Source organism: Platalea leucorodia (assembly GCF_965183815.1).
Source record: "Platalea leucorodia genome assembly, chromosome: 5".
NCBI lineage: Eukaryota > Metazoa > Chordata > Aves > Pelecaniformes > Threskiornithidae > Platalea > Platalea leucorodia.
Genome location: NC_138827.1, coordinates 74,501,915 through 74,519,423, shown reverse-complemented (window position 1 = coordinate 74,519,423; position 17,509 = coordinate 74,501,915). Strand labels below are relative to the sequence as shown.

The following is a 17,509-nucleotide window of genomic DNA, read 5'->3' as shown; positions in this document are numbered from 1 at the left end:
ATCTTGTGCTGGAAAAAGTCTATTGCAGCATTAATTATCATTCAAGTAATGATGTATATGCCTACTAATCATCACTGTATCCTGTGCCAGCGGGCACTCTGTGCAGTAATGAATGAGAGCCATAATAAAATGTAACAAAACACAGTTAAGGGATCTTACACCTTAACATACCTCTTCTCATTTAGGTAGTGGAGTCTAGATATTTTTTTTCCAGGGATAGTTAGGCAAATATACTATTGCTCTTCAGCAAGGTGCTGGAGACTTTTGGAAAGAGAAAGCAGTACAGAGAGCACAGAACTACTAGGACACTCCGCAACCTTATCTAGTACATGTTTAATTGTAAATAATTTCATCTGGGCTTTAAATGGTAGGCTTTGATTTTGTTTTGCCTAATAAACATTCTGATAATGGAGTCCTTGAATAAAACCAAGCAACTTCTACAGCAGTGAGGTAGACTGCTTAAAACTCGCATCTCTACTTGCTAATGTCAGAGACCTCATTTAGCCATTATTTCACGCTCATATGACCCATCAGTAACAGCCTGTTAGTGATCCTCACCAGCCTTTCCCTGACAACACTGGAGAGGAAAACAGAACTATTCTTTGCCCTTCTCGTCCTTTCTTTTGTACATGGGACACTATCTCTGCCCTCCTGCCTGTCCTTTACTGCACAAAGTAGGCTGTTCAGCTGCTGCAAATGTCTGGTGTACATAAGAACAGCCAGAGAGAAATGGAGCATGAATGATTCAGCTCGCAAGGCAGAGGTGTGAAAAAGCATGTTTCCTCTTGTTCACAAATGCCTAGTATTGTGCATTTATAGGAACTGCACAGTGCAAGTAATAGGTGTGTTAGCATCCTTAGGTTAGCATGCTAACCCAGGTTTGCAAAATAACACAGCAGTTCAAGCACAGTATCTACTTGCCTGCTTAGAACAGGGAAGCAAAATATTTCATTTGCCTTCAGCAAGAATAAAATAAAGAAAAAACAGACCAGCTCCCCAGGCAGCAATTAACATATGCCTACATACTCCAACAAAGTATCTAGTTCAATTAGCACAATTGAGAAATATGGCTATGTAGTGATGTGTAGGTTACATGCTGGCATTCCTTTGGTCAAAGGCAAGAATGAACAGAGATGTACTATTCAGTGATCAGAGCGATAGGATGTCTGGATTCTTGACTCTGCTGCATCCTAGAGTTTGGGGTTGGCTAAACCTCTCCAAATTTCTCCACCTGCGACAGGAATGGTGGCAATTCCTAGTTTTCAAGGAGCACTGAGAGGTCTTGCTTTTGCAAATGCTCAGAGAATCTCAAGCAGACATTAAGAACAAGGATGCTAGAGGAGAGGAGCACTGGGAATTCACAGAGAGCATCCAAGTTTTCGATAACAAGTCGTCTAGGTTCCTGTAGCTTGTTTTATGGTTGGTAGCAGGCACTACAGTTGTGGCATGCAGGGTATGTTTCTCTACACAAACGCTCACTGCTATTTTCATATTATCCCTCCATTTGAGTTTTTCTGGGGTGCAAAAGCAGTCAATCTCCACATAAAAGCAGCTGTCATAACAGCATACTAGTTGAGGGCAGTTGGAATAGTTGTAAATAACCAGACTCCTCAGATCATGGATACCATTTGGCTAACAAGATATTTTGGCTCCAGAGTTTAAGATCAACCCACAGCCCTTCCTGCAGTGCACATCTGTGGCATAGGGTTCTGGGAAGGGAAAGTCTACAGAATTCAAGGAGAAGCTGGATGAGTACTTAGAAGACAAATCCACTGAGGGTTATTAACCAGAGAGAAGTAACCTCCTGCTCAGGAAAACTTTTGAGCTAAAAATACTTGAGGTCTTTAAGTTTGAATGAAGGATCGTATGTATTTGCTTCATATCTACCCTTCCCTCGGTGCCTACTCATGGTGGCGGTTGCTGCCAAGTTACCTGACTAGCTGGACCACCGGTCTGACCCATGATGGCTGCTCTACATTTGTAGCTACAATAAGGAATTCACATATCACTGCCCCTACTCTGGTCTCTCAAGTTCCAAACTTCATCACCAAGCCCAATGCCCACTGTATTAAACTATGAAGGACCATATGGGACCCAAAAGACAAGCTGGCTCCACAAAGCAAGCATGATCACAGAAAGAACAAAAAAAAAAAGTGTAACACTTCCGAGTCTGCCAAAGATCTTTGAGAAATGCAAGCACAGGCCTGCACATAGAAGTTGTTCCTGTAAGTGAATTAAATTTGCTTAGTATTAACCATCATGAGGAAGTTATTTTTGATCCAAAGAAAGCATGGAAGTATTCAGAAGTAACTGCTAGACTTAAATTCACACTCTTCCCTCAGTCTGCTTTCAGTGTTAAAGGCTACAATTTCCTGCTGAGGAAGCATCTCCAAGAGAGAGGCTGACAGGAGCGATACCATTTACAACACCCATTAGAAGCACAACTAGAACTGTGTAAAAACAGGCCAGTGAAAGATTTGCCCCTGAAGTTTTGTGGCTTCATGAAATCATCATGGAAGACTCATAGTGAAAGACACATGCAAGAAAGCACAAACATGTAACGTTTTGGTTGAACAAGAAGCCAGTGAGACTGGTAAAGATCCATTATTTCTCCATGCAGTATAAGCAGGAATATGAAAATGTGGCACTGCACATGATAGGATTTTGTGAAGGTTAGTTCAAAGGTGGGTGTGGAAGGAGAGAAAAGGAAGGCAAGTAGGAGAGAAAGGAATAGTCCCTGGAAAAAAAACCCCAAGTTACAGAGAAATATTTAAAATTCCAGAAGAATAACCCAAAACTGTGCTGTTTATCTTTTTCCTTTGAAAAACAGCCTTGGATTTTTTTTTTTTTTTAATTTATTTCAAATAGATAACATTTCCTTGATATTTTAACATTGGTTCATACTTAGGCCTTGTAATTACTACACTGAACAGAAATACTGAAAGGCCCTGATCTAGCACTGGTAGCACAAAAATTCTACTCCGGTTACTTCCCATTACTCACATGAGACAGACTGAAAAGTTACCACAATGTTCTTCCTAATCAACATTTTTTTAAAGTTCAACTGCAATTAAAATTTCTTCAGCTAAAGAAATTACTATGCTCTTGCATTTTGCCTCAATGACTCATACCTGAGCTCCATAAATCTGTACATCTCTCAAGTGACATTTTTCTGTGCAGATTTAAAAAGGCTCTTCTTTGCCTTAAACAAGGGGTACCCATCTTTCAACTTCTAGTCTCTTTATCTATTAACTCTGAATTACATTAGTAGCGAATTTCAGCAGTGAGGCCTGGATGGATGTAAACGTCCGTTACCACACATTTTTGATTACATCATTTTCTCTCTCATACACACACTCTTACTGTTAAAGGAAACAGGCAGCAATATCTGGTCTGAAGGCCCTTGAAAATCAGGACAGTTTTTATTAGCATACTGTGAAAACTGTTTTACAGTATCATCACTGGGAATCCATATGCATTAAAAAAACTTTGTCTTATATAATCAGGGAACAGAGAGAGATTAAAAATAAAGTGACATGAAACAATTCTGCTGCAGCATTTCCAGCACTTTTGCTTGCACATGTTCCATCAGTAAAATAACAGAACTATTCCTTGACCTACCCTTTACTCTGATCCTCTGCTTGCTTACTGACAGTTAACAATAAAGCTGGTACCCCACAAACTACTGCTATTGCCTTTTGTTTAGAGAACAGAGAGAGGGAGGGGAAAAAACTTTCATTCTCTTTACTGAGCAAAAAAATTCTCTTTTATCCTAACTCCATGGATGCAGCACTGTGCATTCTACATAAAGGACTGCTGACTACTCCTGCATGCTGAGGTCACACACCTAAACCCTGGCAAAAATGGCAAAGGTAAGAACAGCTGAGTGAATGGAGCATTGACAAACAACCTTGCACATGCATAGCTCCTTGTAGGCAAGTATGTTTGCAAACATAGTTTGTTGGTCTACCAACAAATTAGCAGAGGGGAAACCTTGAGTGGTTGTTTTATTATCTAGCTCTTTGGTAAGTTTCCTAAAGAAAGCCTATAGTGTACTTGGAAGCTTTCAAATGCTAAAACATTTACACATAAAAATCTTTTGTTTTTATTTTTCTGTCTGACTAGTTTCCCTTTGAGTTTGTCAGCTGCTGAAATAGACCTAAAGTTTATATATTCTTAGACTTCTAAGATGTACACGAAAATAAGGCTGAAGTACTCTATTCCAAACAAATGCAATAAATATCACCAAACAATGCCACTGAATTCAAGTATCTAACTTGATTTTACTGCTTCTAAGATATAGCTGCCCAACAGGACCTAGAGTGCTCAATGATTAACTCGGGTTAGACACAACAGGCTTCTGTTTATTTAAATTTGTTCCTGTATCATTAAAAGAGGTGAAAGCTTCAGCACAATTCAGATGTAGGAGAATTATTCCTTCCTTTGTCTGTATTCTACATTGCAGAAGATTTCTAGGAGCCCAGGACTGGGTGCAGGAGATGGGCACAAAGCTGAATGATTGTGTGATACACAGAAGTCGTCCATGGAGCTTTCAGTCAAAGAGCAATTTGGGTTTCACTTTCTCCAAATGCTCCCAAAAACTTGTCATGAAGCTGCTGACAGGCTATTGCCAGCATGAAATCATGACAAAAGTTGCCCCCCACTTCCCAGAGTCCCAAAGGGACATCCACCTCTCATTTGTAGTGCTAGAGAAATGAAGACAACAGTAACTGTCTGTGCATCCTATGGAAAATGGACATAAGTGCTTTGCTAGTCTTTGGGCCTGGCGGAAGTGTCCCTATGGACCTTTGCAGTCTTTGGATTGTTTTGCACAATCTAGGCAAAACAAAGCCAGCTTTCAAGCACTTTCCAGTGTGACTGGGGTTACTTTTGTTTTATTGCAGATCGCTTTCTTCGAGGACAGAGACTTTGAGGGAAGCTCCTGTGAAACCACACAGACCAGCCAGACCTGCAGGCCCACCTCAACCGCTGCAACTTTGCCAAGGTGGAAACTGGCTGCTGGATGATCTATGAACGTCCCAACTACATAGGCCATCAGTACTTCATGAGGAAGGGAGAATATCCTGACTACCAGCACTGGATGGGCTTCAATGACTCCACTAGGTCGTCTTGTATCATCACAGCAGTAAGTTTTCCATATTGTCTCCATGTATGTTACTGCCTGTATTAAAATCAGAGCACTACACCCCATTTTGACAATTCTGGCACAAGTAACAATTTCCCGAGACCTCTATGTAGAAAGAGGGTATTAGAAAGGACACTTACCAAGTTCACCTAATGGGGTTTAGACTCCCAGAGAGATAGATAAGTGAATTGGGATTCTCAGCCAAATGAAAGGTTGGTTAGTGCATGAGGGGGGAGTTTATTATATTATTTTAATAGTATCTAAGTCTATTATTTTGTATATATAAAAGCACTTAACTTCACCAATCTTCTAAAACAACTCTGGCTATACATGATCTACACAAGGAAATTTAGTACAGAGCTGAGAACCAAACCGCATCTCCCATGCCCCTGTGAATGCTCTTCTTTCAAGGTAGGCAAAGTTGGTGACTACACTACTATAGAGGGAACCTGACACATCCCATTGTAGAGACATCACCATGTATCTGAGCTGCAAATGAAGGCATATTTGCCTCATGATAGATTTTTTTTCTGAATACGTCAGCCAAGAATAGATCTACGTTTTTCTCTCCTAGACTCATTCCCTGGAAGAGTTTTACTAAGAGGGGAGGGGTTGCCAAGATGTGAAAGATTTCAATACTCACACATGAGGCTAAGGATTTGAGATTTGGCCCAGGAATAGCCTTGATGCTGGAATGCGTCCCTCCAATGTTCATGAAAAATTAAGTTCATCCATGTTGTGAGCTTTATGTACAATTCATAGTTTCCCTGTCCAGTAGAAGCTTCATAGACCATCACAGTAAGTTTCCAGATACATTCCATCTGCATAGGATAATGCAGCTATTGTTTTTACTGACATGCAGTTCTGGGCTTCACTTAGCTAAGCCAAATTCTGGGTCCAAGTGCTGAAAGCTAGTGCAGACACTCTTGTGTCTTTTCAAGCTGTAGAGGGAAAGAAGTCACAGATGAGGGTGGGAACAAGATGGACTGAAGGGAAGTTGACTTGGGAGACTGATGGGAAGTGTCTGAGAAGGAACGAAGAAACTGAGAATGAGTATGGGGGTAGAAAAGAATCCTAAAATTAGGACACATTTCTGCATGCTTTCCAGATTCAGAACAAGAGTGTCTAGAAAGTTTGATTCCACAAATGTAGATACTAAAGTGCTGTTGGGTTTGGCTGTTTTTGGTGGGGGTTTTTTTTGGTTTTTTTTTTTGTTTGTTTGGGGTTTTTTTGGGTTTTTGTTTGTTTGTTTTTTTGTTTTTTAAACTGAGTAAGATAATGGTCTTTGCACAGCAGCAGTACCCAGCAATACCCTTGTGTCTATACAACTGCACTTGAGCACCTGCAAAAACTGTATTGAGCATTGATGCAAGAGCGGAAAGTATTTTTCTATATCAAGTCTTTGCTGTGCTAGATAGAAGAGGCAGAGACAGTCTTGAAACAGTTTATCATCTTAGTAGGTGAAAAGCAAAAAAAAACCCTGCCCACCTAAGGCTGTACAACAAAAACAGGATCAGAAAAAGCTCCCCTCGGTCCCAGCCAGAGCCTTATCCAGTTACTACATCAACATCTAGGAACACTGAGGGCATGTGACTGCTGTGGCAAGCCAAGTATATCACTGAGCTTATTTCTCACCTGCATGTACAGTTGAAGTGCAGTCATCCTGGCTAGACCTCACTTCTGCATCCTCCCCTACTGCAATTCTTTTAAAGAAACAGCAGTTCTGCTCTCACTGGAGCAGAAAGGACTCAAGGTACTGCTGCTTTAAATTAGGACCCAGTCAGATTTATTCCTGTTAAAGTGACATTTGTGCACGTGCTAGTGGCTATTCACTGTTGTGTTGCTAGCATCAGTATTGCATCTAGCAAGCTGTAGTCACCTAGAACTGCCACTTGACATCCTGTGCATCCATGTCTGGATTTGCCTTCACAGCCCCAGGAGCACAGCCAGCTACAGATCTATGAGGAATGACTTAGGAGGCAGGATGTTGGAGTTCACAGATAACTGCCCTTCTCTCCAGGATGACTTTCACTACAAGGACATCCAGTCTTATAATGTACTTGAAGGAAGCTGGGTTTTCTATGAACAGCCGCACTTCTGAGGACAGCAGTACCTCCTGAGGCCTGGCAAGTACAGGCGATTCACTGACTGGGGTGCCATCACTGCCAAAGCTGGATCCTTCCAACCAACAGTGGATATTTCCTAACCAGCACTTTCCTAAGCTATACATCAATGAGTAGTGCCATTAGCACTTCATTAAGACCAAGGAGTTTCAGGGTCTACATGGCTTAAGCTCCCATTTCTTGCAATGCTTTTAGCCTTTGATTCAAAGCCCAGCAGAGTCAGAAACTGTTTGTCTACAGTGGGCTTCAGAGCCTGTGCTTGCTTTACTAGCAGGAAAAAATCCCCTGAAGTCAGTGCAGATGGGCTGGTAATGAGTAACACCCAAGCTCAGAGGAAACCTGCATCTAAATTGCTAAGCTGAATTATCTGCAGTCTCAGATAAATTTAAAAATAGCATCTTTGAAGAAAAATATTATTTCAGACCTTAGAGGAAAAAAATTAAATACATTAATTTATGACCATAAACATCCAAAAATCCACCTGTAACTGAGCCCATGGGACCAACTCTCTGCTTGAATTTATTATAGGGAGTGCCTTATATCTTGAATGTTCCCATAAACGCAATGTCCTTCTCAGAATTAGTTCTCCTGTGAATAGAGTGGCAAGTTCACAGCCACAGTGTCATCATGGAGGTACTGCATACCAAACCTGCAGCTGTGACACTGGATGGCTTAAGATGTAGCAAAGCATTTACAGTATTTGCCATCTTTATTAAGAGTTATTTCTGTCAATGACAATTTGTAACACTACATATATAAAAATAAATCTTTTAGTTGCTTATTCACTTCATGATGAAAAAAAAACAGTCCTGGTGACCATTTGGCATTAAGTCTGAAGTTCTGCACAGGACTGCATTGCTCCTATTTCCAGTTCAGGGCCTACACTATGCTCTTTTGTTTAGCCAGGACCTCACACTGTTTGTAGACACGAACTCATGTGACCCTCTGTAGTACAGAGAAGTAGCAGCTTTCCCTAGGGTCTGGGATTAGAAACCAGAAGAGAGACACATTATGTTAAGGAGTCTACAACACATTCAGTGTGCAAGTGGGCCCCCACAAGTCTCACACATACTTTAACAGCTCACTTTACACAACCCTGCAGGATCTTTAAAACTCTGCTTTCAAGTTTTAAAACACTAGCCATCATTCACGTCTCTATGCCCTTTCTGTGTCAGGACTTAGGCTAGTAGAGTCCCTGGAGGATTCACAAGGTCACAGGGAAGGGCACAGCCTTGCTTTCACATCCCATTCCAAAGCAGGTACTGTGCTGCAGCCAACATCTAACTTCTGGGAGGCCACGGTGCTAACATTTTGCAGGAATCCCACCTCTACCAGCAGCTGGAGCTTTCCTAAGCCCATTTCTCTTTACTTCCCTTCATTTGCACCCTTCTCCAAACCAAGACGAGTTAACGTGCCAAATCTGACAGAGCGCCCACAGGCCCAAAGTTGCTATAGCAGGTGTTCTTGGGACAACCTTACCCTGTCAGCTGAGGGGGAATTAAGTTCAGACAGATCGCTATAGACTACCAACACCTACACATCTTTAAACCTTGGTTGCTACCATGTTGGGTTTTTTTCCTGACACACTGATTGCTTTTAGGAGCCATGCTGCAGATCCAGATCTGCTGAGCACTGCAACATAATGAAATCATTCATTAAACTTCTTAACTGAAGTAGAATGATTTGAAGTGCAAGTATGGTAACTTCACTGATCACTGGCAATAAGATGGTAGACAGTAAGGGATGGTTTACTTTGAGTGAAAAGTCAGTTTTGACAGAGGAAGGAGAACACTTTTACAACGCAATCTTGTGCAGTAACAACTGGTGTCTTAGAACATCTGCAAAATAAAGACACCTGTAGCATGAGTCTACACATGCTAACTCTAGCATAGCTAACCTACATGACAGCAGTGGAGAGGGCCAGTTCTAAGCCTGAACACCCACCCATGAATCTTTACTGGCTGTTAGAGCTTATAAGAACCTAGGCTGACCAAAGCATATAAACACATACGATATACTCAGTCTGGAAGAGTCCTTAAGATGTACCCTACATAAGAACATTCTTCGCACAGCTGCAAACTGAAGGCCTCTGCTATGGGAGCCTATGCTACAGAAAAGGAGCAGAAGAGATCAAGACACTGCCTGAGCCTTTTACAGCAGGGGATTCATTATATTGAAGGCCCCCTGTGGAAACACGCTGAAAGGACAGAGAAGGACAAAAACACTCACTATGGTGCCAGGCTACCCTGGGGTAAATTCCTTCCTGAATTCAAGTCTGGTGAATGGTTTAACCCTGAATATATGAAAGGAGAGCAGCCAGGGGCCAGAGGGACTTAATACTATTAGCCAGACCATCACCTCCCAGCTTTAGCTGTGGCCAGTCTCCAACACTTTGAAAGAAATTAACTAAAATCCCTAGATACCAGCTTATGTGTCAAGGGGCAAACAAATTCCTTCCTATTTCCAAATTTTGCAAACAACTAACAAGCTCTGAACTACCTGGGGTACAATGTGAATATGGTGACAGAAGGAAGATTAAACACTAATCAAGTTTGCTGGCTTACCTAATAGAACAATTGCACACTCATTTTGTACAATCATAGCCAGAGAAACTCAAGGCAAGCTGACCCTGTGCTACCCTCAGGAAAACACCATCTCAGAGGCCTGGGCAGCTTGCAAGGGGCAGCTTGCTTTTTTCCAATAGCCACACCAAATGCAATCTCAGGTTAATTTGGCTTGAATGCCTAGAAACTAGCATCCACAAAGGCCTATTTCTTCATATACAGCAAAAGGTATTTTGATAGTGGGAGTTTTATACCCAGCTGCCAAGGCCACTTGCTTACTTAGAATGTGAAGACTACTCCTTGCTTCTGTGCAAGTGTCTGTTTGTAAAGGACAATGGAAGAGTTGAGAGGCAGGTTCATTTCTAAGCATATTTCAGGTCTTCATTGTTAGTAAACAAAGCATTAGCCCTAAGACATCAAGCAAAACCTCAGATGAAAGCTTGACATAGACCTATCTCAGCATGATTTTTGCTGGCCTGGGGCATGACCTTAGCAGAAGCCTTAGAGCCAAACAGGTTTGAGAATATCTGAAAGTCAGATATAGATTTTTGTCTTTTTCATTTGCTTCTACAGAAAATAAGTATAGCTTAACAAAAGCATTACTGTAAGGTATGTGGTTTTTCCTGCCACTTCAGAGGTCCCTGGACTCAAAGCTGCAATCCAATGCAGCCCATTCCTTTGTTGAATCTTTCCTTAACCTCAAATTCATGCCTTCTTCCTATCCACACCCTTCTCTCTACCTATTCTGTTACCTGAACTCACTGACTGACAAGTTCAGTCCACAGTAAGATGACTGAGTTACTAATATACAGCTACTGAAGAGAGATAAAATACAAACCCACAAGAACAAAGTATGAGAAACAACCACTGTTGTAAACAGAGAGTTACCACAATACAGCAGCTAAAGGACCATGAACTACAAATGAACACTTCTTACCTGTCTATTTAAGGTCCATGAAACAATTGGTACATAATTATAGAAGAGAAGGTGACAATAAGTCTAATAATTAGCTTTTACAATTGGACCTATCCATAAATGCATTTTAAAGTACCCATACATAGCTGGTAATGCTTCTTTTTACATCTTCCTCTGTTTTTTAACTTCCATATCCTTAGCCGAGTCTTTACGAAGGTAAATACACTGAAATATAAATTCACTAAGAATTATATGATACCTGTGGGGACAAAGCAGTGATGCAGACATCCGCAAAGCCACCTTAACAACTTTACAGTAAGCTACTTGGCTTCAGAAAACCTTTAGAAGGTCAGACCAGGAGACCACTCACCCTGTATGCCACTGGAACAAACTATCCTGTTGCAAAACACAAATGCTTTACTTTCTCTTCAGAGAACTTATATAAGGCAAGAACTGCTAACACAAGCAGCAGTTATTGCCTAGGCCCACTAGGATAACTATGTCACTACAACTCCAGCAGAGTGGAAAATGGCTGCTTTATAGTTTGTGAGCATCCTAATTACGTGGGTGGCAGCACTTAACAAGGGAGGAGTCTCCCATTTCTATCAGAGGATGTTTTTTTTGTTGCTTCGCTAGAGTTTGTTGCAGGACTTCTGTATGTGGGAGCAGCTGCTGTCACTTGCAAAAGTTAGTAATGCAAGAAAGCGGAGCAGTATTTCAAGGGAGGATTGGGGTTGGTACATGGCTTTGCTTGGGCCTGACTTCTTTGAAGGGAGCAAGTTGTAAGAAAAGTTTGAAATAAGCTGTTGTTTAGTCTAGAAAAGGCTGTAAGAAGATGTGATAAAAATTTGTAACTCAAAAAGCATGCTACAAAGAGCTTCCTTTTTTGATATTACTGTGGAAGGGACAAATAGCAATGGTTTGCATTTGCTTCAAAGGCGATGCAGGTTGGCTGTTAGCGAGGAGCTCCTAGGAGTAACTCAAGTCCTGAGCAAAGTCCCTCAGGGAGGAGGCAAAACCTCTTCTGTTACTGGAGGCTGTTCACAGAGAGGGGTCCAGGGTGGTTTAAGCATAGCAGATCCCACTCTGGGGACAGAGCTGGACCTTAAGCTCTTTTTTTTTTTTTTTCTTGATGGAAAAAGTTATGTCATAACCTCAAGGCGGGAGACTATTGTGGCTAGCAGCAAGTACCAGAGCACATGTATCACACAACTAAAAATAATTTTACACACTTATTTTTGTCAGTGTCCCTCCATCTGTGCTGGGGACTATGCTTAGATATTGCAGTAAAAGATACTTCTCCCACTCTTGCACTGCTGAGCCACAGGATACAACACCGAGCACAGATTAGCCCTTAAATTTCTCCAGGGAAACTTTCCTGATCTTCTAAAAGCAAGACAAGTATGCAAAGGCATGTTGCAGGGACCGATCTCAGACTGTCTCTGGGCTCTTGGTGACACTTAGCCATCCCTAGCAATTTTTTAATACAGCAGGCAATATAATGATATTGCATAGTCAATTCCTTTGCAAAGATTTCCAACCCTTGCATGAAACCATTGCAGCAGTGTGGAAATCGCCTGCAAAGGAGTTGACTGTGCAATGAATGCTTCATTGCGTGAAGCTGTACAAGATTTACTGCGGTGAGGAGATGAACCAGCAGCAGAAGGACCAGGGCTACGGCTGCAGGTTGCGGGGCTGTGATTCTCCCAGCAAACTGGGGAGAAGGCCCAGGTCTCCTTAAATCTCCTTCTCCCTGCTTTGGAGCCTGACACAACATTAATTTCCAGCCCCACTCTCCAAGGGAGCAGACGGGCACGGATGGGGCGTGCTGCGAGTCGTGCTAAAAGGATCGTGTTATTGAACGGCAGGCGGAAAGCGCTGTGCTGGAGCGCTCTGGCTCGGGAGGGGCAGCGCACTGCTGGCATGCTTGGGAAGAGCCACACCAGTCATCTGAGGAATGCCTTTTCACGTTTCTCCTTTAGAAATCTGTCTTGCTTTAGGAGTGGTTTTAGTCCTACGCAAGCTCTGCATACAAGGTACGGGCTGCTTTAACGCAGTAGCAGATTCTATGTATGTGTATATCCACGCTCCTCGGGCAATGCTGGCAGGCCTCTCTGGAGCATATGTAAGAGACATGTACGTGCTTGATAACCTTTATCACTTGTCAAACAGTGTGGAGGTTTCCTGAGGTGCCCTGTCCCGCAGGGATCGGGAACGCCGACCCTTTCCCGGGCAAACAGACTCCTCGCGCGGCAGAGGGGCGCGCCGCCCGACAGGGACCGCCTGCTCCTCAGGTGAGGCGCCGCGGGCTGCGGCACGGCCCTGCCGCCGGGGCTGCCCGCCGCGGCCCCTGCCGCCCCGCAGGGCTTCCCCGGGCCAAGGCGCTGCGCCACGGCCGCCGGGCGGGCGCTGCAGCGCGGCCCCGGGCGCTCCGCCTGCGAGGGAGGTGCTGCCCCTGCCCCTGCCCGCAGCCAAGATGGCGCCCGCGGCCTCCCCGCCCCTCAGCGGCGGCCCGGGGCGTGTGCCGGAATGCGGGCGGGGCGGGCGATGTGGCGAGGCCCGTCCCCCTCCGCCGCCCGGCTGCTGCGCGGCGTTGCCCGGCCACCACCCGCCGTGGCCCGGGTAGGCTGCGGGGAGAGGCCGCGGTGGCGTGGGGGGAGCTGGGGGAGGCCGAGGGCGCGGTAGTTGGCGGCGCGGGGCAGCGCAGGGCTTCTCCCACGCCCCACGGGGAACAGGAAAGGCCGCGGCCGGTGTCTCTGCCTGAGCAGCCGCTAATCTGTGGGAGACGCCGCTGCCTGGGCCCGCCGGGCTCCGGGGCCGGCTGCGGAGCCTGGGGCTGGGGTGGTGGGGCGGCGGCGGCGGCTGTCAGTGCCGGGCCGGGGCCGCGGCGGTCCGGGGGCGGCCGCCCCCCCCCGCGGCGGGAGGGTGAGCCGCGCTACCACCGCCGCCTCGCCCCGCGCCCTCGGGACTCCGGCGTCCCCTCAGCTTCCCCCGCGCTGACTCCCTGCAAAAAAGAGAAAGCGCCACGAAAATTAGAAACGAGGTTTCTCCGTCTTAGGGGTAATAATGTCAGAGACGAAAGCAGTGCGACCTGCCGCCGCGTAATTCCCGAGGTCGTCTGTGGGCTTTAAGTACGGATTTGTTTTTTCCTTCCTCCACCAAAGGCCTGAAGGGTATGTTTTCACTTTCAGAGATTAAAACCGAAGCAGCGCTGGCGAAGAACGGGCATGCTTGACACTTGTCTGCAGTTGCTTGTGTTGTGCTGCGTTGTTTACCCGGAAAGGAGAGACTGAGACCCTGTTATTTTCATCCTTGACTTCTCGGGTTATGATATAACTGTAATAATAAAGCAGAAACTGCGGAAAGAGCACCGGGGAACCGAGCATGGTCGGATCTTGAACAAAAGTAGCTGGTATCGACGAAAAGAGGAAGGGAAGGAATGGCATCCCGAGAGAGGTTGTATGAGCTTTGGATGCTTTACTGCAATAAGGTAAATATTTGGGCGGGGGGGTTGTTTGTGTGTCTTTTTCCTCTTTTGTTAGGAAGTCAGGTATTTAAGATGTATCTGTAACATCTTTTAACACATTTTTTTTTCCTTAGAAGTAAGGATATAACTGCACTTCTTAGACTATTTACAACCTTATCTCTTGATTTGCTGTTCAGGTTGGGCTTTTTTGTGTGTGAGGTGTGAATTGCACAGTGTTCATGGCTCAGTTTAAGTAGTTACTGTAGCTATGTCTTTTAAGTATGTGAAGGCATATGTTCACATAATAGTATGTTTTGTACGGCCATGGCATTAAGATGTTTTGTATTAATTTAATTCACTGCTGTCTAGCATTTAGCTTTATACTTAATGTTTTCTGTGCAGCCCCAGTTTCATTTAAACTATATTAGCAAAAGCCTTCCCAAAGAGCAGATTTATTAAGTTACTCCTGAGTTTTCCTTTGCTGGTTATCACCATAACATCTAAGTACTCCATTAATAATAATGAATTTCCTTTACCTGGCAGGAATGTTAAAATACTGTCCTGTCTCCATTTGCATTTTACGGTGTAAAGCAATTAATACGTTTGAAGCACAGGTCCTAATTGCTGCTGGGCGTGCTGAGTATGTACACAAATTGGATTGCAGATTATCTAAATAGATATCTGTAAAATAAGGAATATACAAAAAAATAACTGTAAAGGCAGGGGAAAGGACTGGCCTACTGTCATATAGGAACTCAGTGGCAGTGGCAAGGGTAGCTTTTGGTGGCCTTAATCTCTGGTTTTGTTTTGCCTTTTCTCTTTGCAGTCTCATGCTTTGTATGTATCGCAGTTTCTTTAACTTTTCAAACCAGTAGAACATTAAGGGTAGAACACACATTCTTTTGTTTTTCTTCCCAGTCTATTTCTGGAGAAGACCCGTCTCGAGCATAGAATGTGAGATTTTAAGTACAGAGCACCTTAACAGCACAAGTGCACAAAGCAGTGGATGAAGGTTGCACAAAGCAGTCTTAATTGTAGCTTTTCCTAGGTTTTGTGTGTGTGTCTGTGTTGGCATCCCTAATGCTCTATATGTAGTTAAAAATAAAACTAGTTCAAACATAACAGCATGGTGTGACTTCTTACTGCTACCCTTCGTGGGTGATCTGTTGGGTTGAAACATATTTGCATAGACTTTTGCCTTTTAAACTAATGTAGTAATGCCAAGGGCAGTAGGAAATGGACTAGTGCTGGAGGAGATGGATGTTTTGCCAGTGAGTTCATCGATGTGAGAAGAACAAAGACACTTGGAACAGACTCCCAGAATCCAGGCTTTCCTCAGCTTTGGGAGACACAGGGCTGCAGAGATGAGCCAAGCTCTGAATTTCTTTGCCCAGCCAGTCTTTGTCTCTTTCCTCCCTAGTTCTTTATAAAATCCTTTTTTCTCTCTTATACCTTCTCCCCCTTTGCTTGCACCTTTCATTCAGACTGTATGCTTTCCATCTCCGTGTTGTCCGCATGCTAGCAGGAAGTTTGCATAAATAAAAGAGTGCTAGTTCAATGTGTGCTTTAGATCACTTAGAGGATGTTCAGTTTCTTTATGGGAATGATGCATATGCAGCCTAGTCAGCTCTTAAGTGGTGGAGAATGGACTATTAAAAAAAAAAAAAAAAATCTTTTTATATACTCAGCCTCCATGAGCTGTTGGCCTTTTTTCTTCCAGACCCATATATTAAGGGCACAATTAGGTGGATTCATATGTTGATAAGGACTTGTTCTTAAGTAGGAAAATACATGTTTTTTTAAATAAAATAGCTTGTCTTCTAATTTTGAAGGCAACTAGAGTGACTCCAGAAAAGGAGTCTTTACTTTTTGAAAAAGTGCTAGACACAAAACTGTTTTTTCCTTCTCTCTCTCTCTCTCTCTCTCTTTCTCTCAACTGGTTCAGGTTGAAAGATATCTCATTCTGCTTGAGGCAGGCATCCAGCATAACAGTGTTTCATCTTGCATTAAGTTTGGTGAAGTTAAGAGCAACTGAAGAAGCTAGGTCTTAGGATGTAAAATATTGTGAAGCCTTAATGTAAATTAGATTGTTCAGTGATGTATCGAAAACATCTGTGTGCTGTACTTCGTTCTCTTTGGAGCATCTAGCACAGTGGGAAGGTGTAGCAACAAATAATCACCAGTGACAGGATATAGGGGTTTAGGGAGAAGTCTCTCTATACCTGGGACTGCCCAGTGAAGTGTAGTATCATATCCTATTTGTTGCACTGTCATGACTTTGTTGGGGCTGACATCCTGGGAGGGAAAGCTAGGCAATTTCTCCAAACTACAAAAACTGCTGGAGAGTCACAGTTGAGTAAGGTGGGAATTTGTTGTGCGACAAGTCCCAAATATGTGGCTTTAGCTTTTGCAGCCTCGTTAGCTAAAGAAACAGTGAAATCCAAGCTCCTTTTTTGTGTGATGCTTCAGATTGTTGCTAATAAGTAGCCTTGTTTGTCTTGCCTTTTTTAGATAATCGAGTCCTTCATGATAGTATGTTAAATATAGCACCTTGTGCTACAGCACCAAGGCTTTTCATGGCTTTAAAGTGATGAATAATGCTGTGTTACCATCTTACCGTGTGTCCCGGATCATGACTCTTGTTCTTTGTGATCACTTGATATCTCTGGCAGCATCAGGTGTCAGTTCCAACAATTACTTCTGTGCAAAGTAACATTAGGAAGGCGTTTCTCTATTTTCATTGCTTCTTGTGCAGTTTAGCAATTGGAGATTTGGGCAGACAGCAGCACGTAACTAGGATCCCTACAGAAGCGGTCTTTGGATGACAGCATGTATGAGGTGGTTTCTTTTTCTTTTTTCTTCTTTCACGATTATGTTTGAGTGGTCGCAAAAGTTCATTTTTAGTTGGTATTCAGTTGTTTTTCCTCTGGCAGTTTCTAATCTAAGGTTGGGGTTTGGTTTTGGATTTTTTTTTTCCTGCTTCTGTTCCCCTAAAAGCTATCCTGTAGGTCAGTAGCTACAAAGCTGCCAATTACAGTCTGCTGTTTAAGATACCCAATGAAAGTAGTAGCCACACATGATTTATGATGCTTCTGATGTTGCATGGAAGCAGTTTAAAAATTCATTAAATTTAGTGAAGTTTAGATTTGAGTCGCTGGCGTTGTGTCACAGCATTGTATTGTAAATAGTCTGAGTTGTTCCTGCATTGAGTTTTTTGTTGTGGTTTTTTTTTTTTTTTCTTTTTTTTAAAATGATGATGTCAAACTTTCTGCAAAGAAAGCATTGTTAAGGATG

At 43.3% G+C, this 17,509-nt stretch overlaps 2 protein-coding genes across 2 annotated transcripts in view; both read left to right on the top strand.

Moving 5' to 3' along the window:
• Positions 1-3,863: 3,863 nt before the first annotated feature.
• On the top strand, positions 3,864-7,352 carry LOC309590337 (gamma-crystallin B-like; the record flags this gene model as incomplete). The annotated part of the gene is given in 4 exon segments (XM_082311456.1): positions 3,864-3,872; positions 5,006-5,146; positions 7,167-7,244; positions 7,248-7,352. Coding segments are annotated over 4 exon segments (333 nt in total).
• A 6,037-nt stretch (positions 7,353-13,389) lies between these two features.
• The window catches only part of NBEAL1 (neurobeachin like 1), an 86,825-nt gene continuing 82,705 nt past the window's right edge, over positions 13,390-17,509 (top strand). Inside the window, exons 1-2 of the mRNA XM_082311455.1 lie at positions 13,390-13,809; positions 13,941-14,239. Coding sequence (XP_082167581.1) covers positions 14,189-14,239 — 51 coding nt within the window. The 5' untranslated portion in view covers positions 13,390-13,809; positions 13,941-14,188. The remainder of the gene's footprint in view (positions 13,810-13,940; positions 14,240-17,509) is intronic.